This window comes from Rhincodon typus, chromosome 41 (genome assembly GCF_021869965.1).
Source record: "Rhincodon typus isolate 14 chromosome 41, sRhiTyp1.1, whole genome shotgun sequence".
NCBI lineage: Eukaryota > Metazoa > Chordata > Chondrichthyes > Orectolobiformes > Rhincodontidae > Rhincodon > Rhincodon typus.
Genome location: NC_063372.1, coordinates 5685232 through 5698113, shown reverse-complemented (window position 1 = coordinate 5698113; position 12882 = coordinate 5685232). Strand labels below are relative to the sequence as shown.

The following is a 12882-nucleotide window of genomic DNA, read 5'->3' as shown; positions in this document are numbered from 1 at the left end:
GACCTGAAACGTCAACTCTCCTGCTCCTCTGATGCTGCCTGACCTGCTGCAATCCTCCAGCTCCACACTGTATTGACTCTGACTCCAGCATCTGCAGTTTTTGCTATCTCTAAGGCTGCAAACAGACTAGCTTAATCTCTGATTGTAGTCTGGAGATGCCTTTAATCTATGCAATACTACATTCAGTTGAAGGAAATTTCTGCTTTTCCAGTACTGGATGTTGGATAAACAGTCTGATAATTTAGCAATAGGAAATAGGTGGTGTTCAGATAGACTTGGGGAGATAAAGCAAGGTAGAAAAACATTTACAAAGGATGACTGGCATTTAGTGCAGGTATGATATAGCATGTTAAGAGGCTGTTGAAACAGCAAATGGCAGAGGAATGGGGAGGATAGGTGGGCTGCATGAAGTTTTACTGCATCTCAATTGCAATATTTACAATTCTTTTTTAAACAAAGGAGTTCATACCTCGAATTTAACATCTTTTCCCAATGTTCACGTTTTCTTTTTAGAAACAGACTCCTCCACTATCACACATCCTGCCAAGACTAACAAGTGTCTTCCTTGGACTCTAAATCTACCACTGGAAGCTCACAAGCATGATATAATTGACTCTACCTGTGAAAAGCTTTCCCCTTCTGATTGTGTCCCATGACAATTCAAAACAGTGAAATCACCCAATCAAGACCTGATAAGTTTACACCAACACAATTCTGAATGAATTTAATCACAATGTAGTAATCAAAACAAGAATACAATTACTTGGGTTACAAACTATTTTCTTTTTTCTTTGTTGAGGGAAATATCAACAAAGAGAACATTAGAAGTTCATACCGGTCGATTTGATGAGCAAGTTTGGTTTGCAGAATTGGCTGAAGCAGTGGAAATGTCTCCAGAACACGGATTGTTCTTCATTGACTTAGTGCGGCTGAGGTCTGATGTATAGTCAGGAGCTGAAACATCACTCCGACTCATCACAGATACAGATGAGACAGAACTACACCTTGATCTGGCAGAGTAATTGTTCTTGGGATGAGACACTACGTAAAAGAGAGAGAAAAAAACCCTGCTTAAGATAATGCAAGTTAAGACAAGATTACTTTGGAATAGCCTTTAGAGAGATGCAATTGAAAAACCAGAGCAAAATAGAATGGGGCAGAGGTAAAGGGAATTAGGATGTCAGACAGGCAAGTAGCATTGCATACTAAGGAAGAAATGTTTAGAGAAAAAAATGCTACATTATTCAGTCAGCAAGTAATATCAGTTTTTGTAGAGTTTGTGCATATTGTCAATTGTTGATGTGTGTATTAAAGAAAATGTGAAATTGATGCTTCTGCCTGGTCAGCTCTTCCAGTCACCTGAGAATGCTCTGAAAGTATTCACTGTGTACACTTAGGCAGTTAAGTCAGAAAAAACTTGCTTTAATATTGCGATCCCAGGATGTTCCAAAGCACTTGCCATCCAGTTGATTGCTGTGCATTGCAGTGGTGTAGGCGACTGTTTGATGCGCAGCATGAGACTAATGACCGACTAATTGTTTTTCGTGGTATCTGAGGTTGGAATGTTTCTCAGGACACCAGAACTCACTACTCTTCTTTAAATAACATCATAGCATTTTTTACATTTATCAGAGCAGGCAGGTGGGCCGTCAGTTTATTTTCTGATTGCGTTTTTGTGGGCGTCCAAAAGTCAAACACGATCCTGGTGAGGCATTGACATATCAGTTTATGTTAGAGCTAAGAGAGCTACCAGTAAACTGGAATGAAACTCAAACTTAAAGATGCCTCCTGAGATAACTTAAGCTTGTCATAAGGAATCAAGAATGTTTGGAATTCTTAACATCAGTACAGATTCATTTTTCCTGATGCAAGACAGTGGTATTGCAAGGCTTTTCTGTCATACAACAGCTGTTTTGTGTCACATTTGCAGAGTGGGAACCTCAAAATGTTTGGATACTGGACCAAGTTTAATTAAAAGCAGAAGTGTATGAAGGCTTCATGTGAAAGTACTGACAATGAGATACATTAAAGTGAGAGTCATTAAAATTGTCCTTCTGCTTTTTATCTTTTTTTTTCAACTTTCTATAATATTGAGTTAATTAAGTCAGCTAACAAAGTAGCTGACTATGGAAGTCTTCTTGCAGTGTGGTAAAATGTATAGGGACCCTTCCTTTCTAAGCAGGAAACTCACATTGTTGAAGTACCTAGGAAATATGCATCAACTATTTGTTGGGTTCTGTTCACTTGCCCACAAAAATCGCTATAGGAATTGAGCATCCTGCTCTTCTCATTTGCTCCAGGATGTTGCGCAAGTCTTTTCAGCGCACACGCGGAATTTCTGCGCCGCAATGCAATCAAGTACCTTACTATGCTGGCTTGCAATGAGATTACACCCAGTGACATGTAATGGCTTTAAACCTTTAGTGGGAGATGTATTGCAAGTTCTTGTATTAGACAGAGTACATGATGGAAAGAATGAACGCAGAATTAGGGGTCAAAAGAGGAAAATTGTCCTGGGTCCCGGAGTGCAATACCAGGAACCACTGATTCACATTGGGTGTTAGCATCGAAGCTGAAGTGTTCCAGGAAATAATCATATACCTTCAGTGCTCGTGTTCTCCTTCAGAAACAAACATTCAAATCTCCCATTCCAATCAATGCACTTTTGTCTCCCTCAGATTTTCCTTGCAATATAACTACTGGATCCAGCTGCTGGTTATGATAAACTCAAAGCCAGCTGCATTCCCTGTGTGATGACTTATCAGATTTTGTAAGTCATAGGTTGCTGTACATATTAAAGTACCAGAGATAGAATTAAAATGCTACCTTGGGAGTATACTGCAGCATTACCAATTATGACTGGACTTGGCAGGTGGCAGCACTGGGCAGCAAATCTGTGGCAATTGATGTAGAGAGTTAATTTGGAACAGGCCATGAGCAAGCTGAAGCTGAAGGATCAAGGCTGACAGTTGCCAAAAGAATCTAGCTACAAAATTATTTTCAGCACACACAAGTTTAGCTGAAAGAGTTGGTTACTGTATGCTGACTTGTCACAGAATTCAACAGCAGGCACTTCACATTGACTAAATGCAGCCTCCTTTAGATTTAACAAACAACTTAGCAGTTCACACTGAAAACATGACCTTAACTACACATTGTTCTTTAATCAAAATAGCTGGCCTACACCCTCATTCTGATGCTACATAAATCAATGCATACAATGCAGGTAACACAGTTCAGGTTGTGCTGCAGCCTCTATTTAGAAATGCTCAGTGCCCCACCTCCAAGGATGATTTACAGGTCATTTTTCTATTAAATGTTAGATGCCAAGCCTCATCTTACCTTGTCCAAAGGCTTGGATACTCGCTTTGAGTTCTTCCACATCACAGGTGAACTGTGCACATCGCCCCAGGTCTTCATCATATTTTCGTTCACTAACAAAGTGCTAAAATACATTTAAAAAAATAACTCTAGCAGATGAAGTCCAGGTATATGGTAGTTTAGCTTTTTAAATCATACAATAATCATGATTCCTAGTTATGCAACTGGCAGTTTGGATTCAGACTGCTGTACAATTTGTAACAATTATTAAAATAGAGTTACTTTTGTGCATCCTGTATCTACCAAATATAATTGGGACTGCTCTGATTAAGTCAACAGAACATGTAAATCTAAAATCAATTTATATACTGTGTTAATTCTCAGTCATTGTTTAAATCAAGTGAATGCAAGTTTATCTCGTCTACATGACAGTCACTTCCTGTAAAACATACCTGAAATGTCGCCATGGGATAATGGTTCTCAAATTCTGATCACATTCACCCAGAATTCCACTGTTTGCTATTTTAGTGCACTGATTTGTTTTCAATAAATGGGTTAATATTGAGCATCCCAAAGCATAACTTCAAGGTGATGTATTAAGACTAAAAGGTTACTATTATGGCATTAAAATGAAATTCAACAAAAATTTTTAAACCTTACTCCACAAAATGCACAACACTCTCTTCTAAGCATGAAAACATACAACACTACAATGTTATGTAGCAGAAAATCTCCTGGCTAATGAGCACAAAATAGAAGCTCAATCTTTTGTAACCAGATGTTAGGAAGTAAAAGGAATTGAAGTAAAAGGAATTGAAGGAAAGAACACACATCTCTTCAGGAGGTCTTCTTCTCCTACAAGGATTCTATGTGAAATTAATTTGGGTAGTCTTGGCCCAGTTCCTATATGGAAAACAGCTCACACTACACATCAGAGTGGAAACAGTCATCTAACATTGGAACAGAGGGAAATTGCTGAAGCAGAGAGAGAAGGGCTTTGCAAACAAGATCATATCTGTACTACACTTTAAATGGAGTTCCTGATTCAGAAAAAAAGTGGAAAGATATTTAGTTCCACAACATTGATACCTTGCACCATGTTACTGGACTAGCAATCCAAAGGCCGAGTCTAATGATCCAGAGATTATGACAAAGTGTTGGAAACACTTAGACCAAGCAGCATTTGTGGAGCGAAAAGGAGTCAATATTTTAGGCCTTTAATCAGAAGCCCTCATTGAAGGGTTAAGGTTAGGGTTACCTGAACCTGAAATATTGACTTTGTTTCTCTCCAAAGTATATAGTTTTTTTTCTATTTTTATCTCACATTTGAAGTATTTTCAATACTTTGCTTGGAGAATGACCCAGAGATAGGAGTTCAAATCCCACCATTGCAAACAGGAAATTTAAACTCACTGAATCAAATAAATCTGGGATAAGAAAACTTGTCTGAGTAAATGGTAATCACAAAACTATTAGGCTGTCATGAAAAAAAAAATTCATGAATGCCCTTTAAGGAAGGAAATCTGCTTTCTTTACCTGGTCTGGCTTCGCAGAAAATTTAAAAAGTTTGTGAACAACTTTAAAATTAATGTATATGATATAAGCAAACTGTAAACAACATGAAGGCATAATTCAAAGTTCTTTTTAATAATTTTCCAAAAAAAAGTTTCATCTTGGGAGCAGAGACTGAAAATAGTGATAGCATTAAAGACGAACAATGTGTTAAGACGAGCAGAACTGAAGTTTATAACATGGTAGGGGAGTTGTCTCAGATATAGAGGAGCCCGCACAGTGCACAAGATGAAGCTGGGACCAACTTCAGTCAGAAGTGCTGAGTGCATGATCCATCTTGGTCCCATCTGAGGATTCCAGCACCACAGACGCCAGTCTTCTGCCATTTGATTCACTCTACGTGACACCAAGAAACAGATTAAAGTGCTAAATAAAGCAAAGGCCATGGGTCCTGACAACATACCAATGGTAGAACTGAAGGCCTGTGCTCTTGAGCTAGCTCTGCCTCTAAGGCCCTATCCAAACTGTTCCAGTACAGCTACAATACTGGCATCTACCAGACAATGTGGAAAATTGCACACAAAGTAGATAGAATCTAGCTGAGTTAATTGACACCTCATCAGATTAATTTTGGTCATCAGCAAAGTTACGGACAGTGCTGTGAGGTGGCATGAATGCTCAAGGTTCTTGTGGTGCAGTGATTGTCCCCCTAGCTCTGGACCAGAATTGCTTGGTTCAAGTCCACCTGCTCCAGAGGGGTGTCATAACTTCTCTGAACAGGGTGATTAGAAAATATCTACAAATGCTCAGCTTGAATTCCAATAGGACTGCTAAGCACCAGACAAAACAGCTAAGTTCCAGAGATCAGGTGAAAGTGATTGCCCTTGACATCAAAGCAGCATTTGACTGACAGTGGTGTCAAGGAGCCCTAACAAAATTGAAGTCAATGGGAGCCAAGGAGAAAACTTTCCAATGATTGAAGCCATACTTAGTACAAAGAAAGATCACAGAATGGTTACAACATTGAAGAAAGCCATTCAGCCCATTGTGTCTATGGTGGCCCTTGTGAGAACAACTCAGCAAGTCCCACTCTTCATCTGTTTCTCTATAGCCACAGCACAACAAAAGCTCGAGGCCTTTGCAACCAGATGAGTAAAAATTAACTACCTAACTATTCAAATTCTATTTTCCAGCACTTGGCCCATAGCCTTGTCTGCTTTGGCATCACAAGTGCACATCTAAACACTTATATATTATGAGGGTTTCCGCCACTACAACCCTTACACAGGCAGTAAGTTCCAGATTCCCACCACCCTCTGGGTGAAAAACAAATCTTCACATCCCCTATAAACCTCCAGCCCTTCTTAAATTTTATACATCTCTATCATGTCCCCGCTCAGTCTCCTCTGCTTTAAGGAAAGCAACCCCAGTCTGTTCAATCTCTCTTCATAACTGAAACTCTCCAGCCCAGGCAACATCCTGGTAAATCTCCTCTGCATTCTTATCCAGTGCTATCACATGCCTCCTATAATATGGATTCCAGAACTGCACACAATACTCCAGCTGTGGCCTAATCAATGTTTTATGCAGTTCCGTCATCACCTTCCTGCTCTTAAATTCTATGACTTGACTAATCAAGGCAAGTCTATCATTTGCCTTCTTCACCATTTTATTTACCTGTCCCACTATCTTAAGGGACCAGTGGACATGCATACAAAAGTCTCTCTGATCCTCGGTGCTTCCCAGGGTCTTAACATTCATTGTGTATTCCCTTGCCTTGTTTGTTCTGCCCAAGTGCATCATCCCACACTTATTTGATTGAATTCCATTTGTAACTCTTCAGCCCACCTGACCAGTCCATCTATATCCTCGTGTAATCTAAGGCTATCCTCTTCTCTATTTAGCACCCTATCAATTTTTGTATCATCTGCAAACTTCGTGATAAACCCTCCTACACTTCAGTCATAATCATTGACATTAACCACAAACAGCAAAGGTCCCATTGTGGGGCCCCACTAAACACAGGCTTCCAGTCATAAAAGCACCCCTCAACCATCACCCTCTGCTTCCTGCCACTCAGCCAACTGTGGATCCAAATTTGCCACACTTCCCTGGATCTCACTGGCTCTAACTTTTGTTGTTGGTTTCCAATGCTTTGCTGAAGCCCTGCAAATCTTTTTTCTTCAGATAATTATCCAATTCCAATTCAAAAGCAACAATTCATTCTGGCTCCATCACACACTCAGGCAGATCCCATTATAAGGAGGAGGTGATGGCCTAGTGGTATTATCGCTGGACTGTTAATCCAGAGACCCAGACAACATTCTGAGGACCCAGTTTCGAATCCTGCCATGGCAGATAGTAGAATGTGAATTCAATAAAAATCTGGAATTAAGAATCTAATGATGGCCATGAATTAATTGTCAGGAAAAACCCATCTGGCTCACTAATGTCCTTTAGGGAAGGAAACTGCCATCCTTACCTGGTCTGGCCTACATGTGACTCCAGACCCACAGCAATGGGGTTGACTCTGCAATTAGGGGTGGGCCATAAACACCCTCATCCCATTAATGAATAAAAGGAAGGAAGATTTTCATGTTATTGTTGGTTTTGTCAATCACCTTAAATTCGTGTCCTTTGGTTCACTATCCAGTTTCTCCCTGGTCAGACCCCTCATGAGTTTAAACATCTCGATCAAATTTCTTCAATTTTCTCAGCTTCGCTAATCTATTAATGTAACTGAAGTCCATCATCCCTAGAACCATTCCTGTTGTGATTCTTGGGAGACCAATCATTTCAGCCCCAGACTATTGCGACAGGAGGTCCTCATGGTGATGTCTTAGACCAGCTTCAACTAACTCATTAATGACCTCTCTTCCATTTGAAGTTTGGAAGTGGGGGATATTCACTAACGATTGCACAGTATTCTATTCAATTTACAACTTCTTGGATATTGAAGTAATTGATGTCCATATGCAACAAGTCCTGGATGATATTTAGGCTTGGGTCAACAAGCATCAAGTGTCATTTGCAGAAAACAGATGCCAGGCTATTACCACCTCTAATGAGCAAGTTTAACCATCTCTCTCTGACATTACTCACATCAAATCCCCACCATCAAAATCAGGGGGCTCCGTTGACCATAAACTGGATCAGCTACACAAGTGCTATGGTTACAACAGCAAGTCTGAGACTGAGAATTCTGCAGTGAGCAACTCACCTCCTGACTCCCTAAAAACTGCCTGCCATCTAAAGGCACAAATGAAGATTGTGAATTAATGTTCTCAAATTGCCTATGTGAATAAAGCTCCAACAACACTCAAAAAGCTTGATCCAGGACAACGCAGTTTACCTGACTGGCATCCCTTTAAAACATGCATTCCCTGTCCACTGGTCCATTATGTTTGCAATACGTATCATAGGCAAGATACAGTGCAGCAACTGGCTAGGCTTCCTTTGACAGCATTTTTCAAACCTGCAACCTCTACTATCTAAAAAGACGAACAAGGGCAACAGGCATACTTGAAGACCACCATACATCTGACTTGGAAATGTATTGCTATTCCTTCGTCTTTACTGGTACACAATTCGGGAACTCTCCATCAGCACTGGGAGCACTTCCACCACACAGACTACAGTGGCTTAACAGGGCTGCTCATTATCATCTTCTCATGGGTAAATAAGGGATGGGCAATAAATGCTGGCCACGCCAACAATACCCAAGCCCCACAAATGAATAAACACAATTTAGTGTCAAGAATTACATAGTTTGAGCAATTCAGTTGTGTATTGATATAAAATTCATTTAAAAAAACTTACATTCATACAGAGCCTGACCATATCTTTCACAAAACACTTTGCAGATAAATTATTTTAAGAAGTCATTGTTGCTTTGTAGACAAATGCAGCAGCTAGTTTGCGCACAGCATAGTCCCGCAAATAGCAATGAAAGAGGGCATAATTAAACTGTTCTTGATGGTCCTGGTTGTTGACAAAGCATTTGCTACTCTTCAAAAAGCGTCATAGGATCTTTTATCATTCGTGTGAATGGACAGATGGGTCATCATCTGAAGTACAGCACCTTAGACGGTATAGCAATTTCGCACTGGATTTAAACACTCATCTAGATTATATGTACAAATGCGAGAATGCGCACAAAATTTATAACCTTTACTTGGAAGCAAGAGTGTGACCACTGAAGTAAGGGTGCATTAAGCATATAGAAGCATGTAGAAGGGACATTTTAAAAGTTCAGATCAAGTATGAAATGCTAAGAAAATGCAATTTTGGACAAACAATTGCATGCTCTCCACAACCCTATCGCATGATAATGGGTATCTAGTTGTCCCCATTTGATGAAAAAAAAATTGCATTATCCAAAGTACCACAGAGCCTGGACCAAAAATAAAGCAACCAAACCAATATCAAGTGATGACGTGTGGGTCATCCACATTTTGAATCAAGCTTCAACTGCAGAATGCTGCGAGGCCTTGATACAGTGTACATGGAGATGTTTCCACTGGGAGGATAGAATAGGACCCAAGGACACAGCCTTAAGTGAAGGGACAACCCTTTAGACGAGATGAGGAGGAATTTCTTCAGCCAGAGAGTGGTGAATCTGTGGAACTCATTGACACAGAAGGCTGTGGAGGTCAAATCATTCAGCGTATTTATTCAGAGACAGATAGGTTCTTGATTAATAAGGGGATCAACGGTTATGGGGAGAAGGCAGGAGAATGGCATTGAGAAACATATCACCCATGATTGAATGGTGAAGCAGACTTGATGGGCAGTACAGCCTAATTCTGCTCCTATATCTTATGGTCTAACTTTCTAGTTCATTAAAAACAAGCCACCATTGGTTGCTTGATACATTATTAAATAAATATGGTTTAAGAATAATATGAAGCAGCAAGACTAGGATTCATATTTGCGATTCCTCATGTGGGGAGCAATTCACCAGAAGGGTGATAAAGTTTTTATTTTCAATATAACAGTTGTCTTAGGATACTCATCTTTTCCATTGGCTAACTCAAACTAAACAATATTTGACAATGCCTGTTTAACTAAGGAATGCTGCATGAGGATACAACACTGGACAATGGCAAGGAAAAATGTAGGAAGATCAGAAGGATGGAATGAAAATACAGGAAATGATTTAACATTACAAAACCAAAAGTGCAAGTTTGTTTGTCTATTCTGATGGAACTAGGTGAAATTACCTTTTATTTATATGGATTAGAGATGAATGAGTCAGCAAAATTAAATTAACCTCTATCTCCTAATCAAATCTAAACTAATTGTATTTTAGTTGTTGTGAGGGAAATTGTTCAGAAAGGAAACTGCACAAATGGCACTGTATTATTAGCTTTATTTAGTGCAAACATTCAATATTCTTCAACAGGCTGCTCTAGAATAAAAAGAAGCATTGAAGAAAGCTTAATGCAGGATATTCAGCAAGTTACTGATGTTAGTGCAGCTTAAACCAAAAGTTTTCCTTGTTCTAAACAGAAATTGTGTCACTGATGGAGTTTCAATGTTAAAATAGTAACAAACTTAGGCACTCCTTTTGTTGTATCTAGAACAGGTTGACTTTTAGGATTTCAAACCAAGCTGTAAAAATGTTACAGGTGGTCACTTGTTAAAGGATAAATTTAAAGGGCTAAATATGATCAAGGCAAAGAACAACCAAGCTATGCTTTTAAAAGTGCTTCAGGCTTTCACAATGTTTCAACAGCAACAAATTTACCTTAATATCCGCTCTGAGCTCCATGAGCTGCTCCTCAGACATGCGGACTGCATTGTCTGTCATTTTTTTTAATGCTTCAGCTCTCTTCTGACGACTGTCCAAGATATCCACTGAAAAGTGTGTGTAAGTAATAGGATATCATTCAGTACAGCCTTACAATCATGTACAGTCAATCCAAAAACTATCTATTCTACGCACAATGCAGTTTAAACTAGAATTCCAATTTACCATACCTGTTCACTCACATTAAATAAAACACTACTTAAAACAGTTCACAAGTCAATTTTTAAATAAATTAAGTGAGCCTTTTGAGGGCAAGTTTCATAAGCTGGCGAAGGTCGTATCTCAACCCCAAAACCCACGGTCAATCTATTTAACATGCATTCAATTGAATCCTTCATGTGTATCAGTTAAAATGAGACTTTATAACAATAGCAACCCTTAGGAGGTGGTTCGTTGGAGCACTGGCTGATGCTGGAGAACTGGTTATTCACCCACCTGTTGTCTTAGTCAGAGGAAAAGCACAGGCAATTTCACTCACTAATCAAAAAAACACAGATTACAGCATCGTGTTTCATTAACCACTAATAAAGCAAGAACCAGCTGTTCTGACAGTCATGGTATGGTAGCAGCAGACTGAAAGGCTGCTGAAGTGAGAAATGAGTAAGTTTTAAGGTGGAAGGCTTTGGTGGGAGTGAGAGATTCATAACTCTTCCACTGAAACAAATAATTGTACTTCAGTTGAAAGGTTTCTTTTCCCTTTAACACAAATTCTACAGCTAGTATTTCATCTAATAGACTGTTTATAATCACAAAATAAATTCATTTCCAAGTGAGGTCAATGTGTTGGTTTGCTACTTTCGATGAAAACCATTATTAGCACCCCTTTTCCTTTTAACTTTTCAGTGATTGAAAATAAATTGTTTAGAACTGCAATTGCTGACAATGATGTTATAGAAACATCATTGTGAGAAAGAACTGAAATTGTAGTTGAAATGTCACAATTCCTTAAGCTCATGGTAACAGCTGCATCAACTGTAGTACTAATAATGAGCACCTATATATCTTTACAATTATTTGTTTTTTAATTGCACAATTTATGACCTTAAAACCCAGAACTGACCATGGGAGATTAGTTAGGATAGCAAGGCTGTGCATGTGAAATCAGCAACCAAAAACTGCCAAGATCCAGTATGAACCAAGGTTCAGACAGGCAGTCAACCTAGGCCTATAATTAGGAGGATGTTACCCATAAAGAAATAATTATGGAAAATATTTATGATACTCTATGGATAGTTTACAGGTCACTTTAGTTATATTCTGCCTCATTGTTTAGATAGCAACAATCAACACCGTTAATGTCAAAGATAGCAGTATTTGAGCCAATCATGACTTTTTGTTTGAGAGCATGCGCAAACCCTTGTGGTTGCAATCCATGCCAGACACAAAGTTGGACTGTTTCTTTTAAAAGGTCTGTGCTAGAGGCCCAACATTTACATCAACTATCTGGATCTATATTCAATACAATTAACCACAACAAGCTATTACGATTTGCAGTGGTTTGACAACTTAGAACACAGAACAGTACAGCTGTTATAACTTATCCTTTAAATTCAAAGAAAGTGATTAAAAATCTTTACATTGAACACACTTTAACTTGGCATTGAAATATCAACTCATGGCACCAACATGTTTTGAAATAAGTTATAAATGCATAGTAGTATTTATGCCAATCTCTAGGAAGCAGCCAGTGTTGTACATAATCTCAGAAGTCTCCAAAGTTTTTACCACATCAATGGTTTTTCAATAAGTTTAAAAGCAGCTTTAGCTTCTATCAAAGCTTAATTGAAACTTTCTTTTGAAACTGGAAACTAATTCACTTGTAAACAAATTTAGCAATTTCATTTGGATGCATGACATTTTCCCTGAGAAAAGTGCATCATCGGGTGGCCTAGCCAAGAGCCTAGAGTGTGTCATTAAGGGGAAATAAATTCAAATAACTCCAAGTCTGGGATTTAATCTGGTATGGAGTGTGTGTTACATAGGATATGTGGTGCAGAGACAGGTCATTCTGCCCATCTGATCCATGCCAATGTTTGTGGTCCACTCCAGCCTCCTTCCATTTTTCTTCATTTAAATCTATCATACCTTGCAAAGGCCCTTTTTCACAGTGTGGGTGAACAGTGTTAGATACATTTCGGGGGAAACCATTTGCTTCAACCATTCCCTGTGGTAGTGTATTCCATGTTCTCAGCACAAGTCAGGAGTGTGATGGAATACTCCCCACTTGCCTGGATGGG

At 39.0% G+C, this 12882-nt stretch overlaps 1 protein-coding gene across 6 annotated transcripts in view; it reads right to left on the bottom strand.

The window, feature by feature from the left end:
* Nucleotides 1–12882, bottom strand: part of LOC109925562 (spermatogenesis-associated serine-rich protein 2-like) — a 107322-nt gene that overhangs the window by 3396 nt on the left and 91044 nt on the right. For all 6 annotated transcript variants that reach the window (XM_048618971.1, XM_048618970.1, XM_048618972.1 and 3 more), the window contains 3 exons: nt 10583–10692; nt 3343–3445; nt 836–1041 (listed from right to left, as the gene is read on the bottom strand). In XM_048618971.1, the coding sequence (XP_048474928.1) occupies nt 836–1041; nt 3343–3445; nt 10583–10692 (419 nt within the window). The remainder of the gene's footprint in view (nt 1–835; nt 1042–3342; nt 3446–10582; nt 10693–12882) is intronic.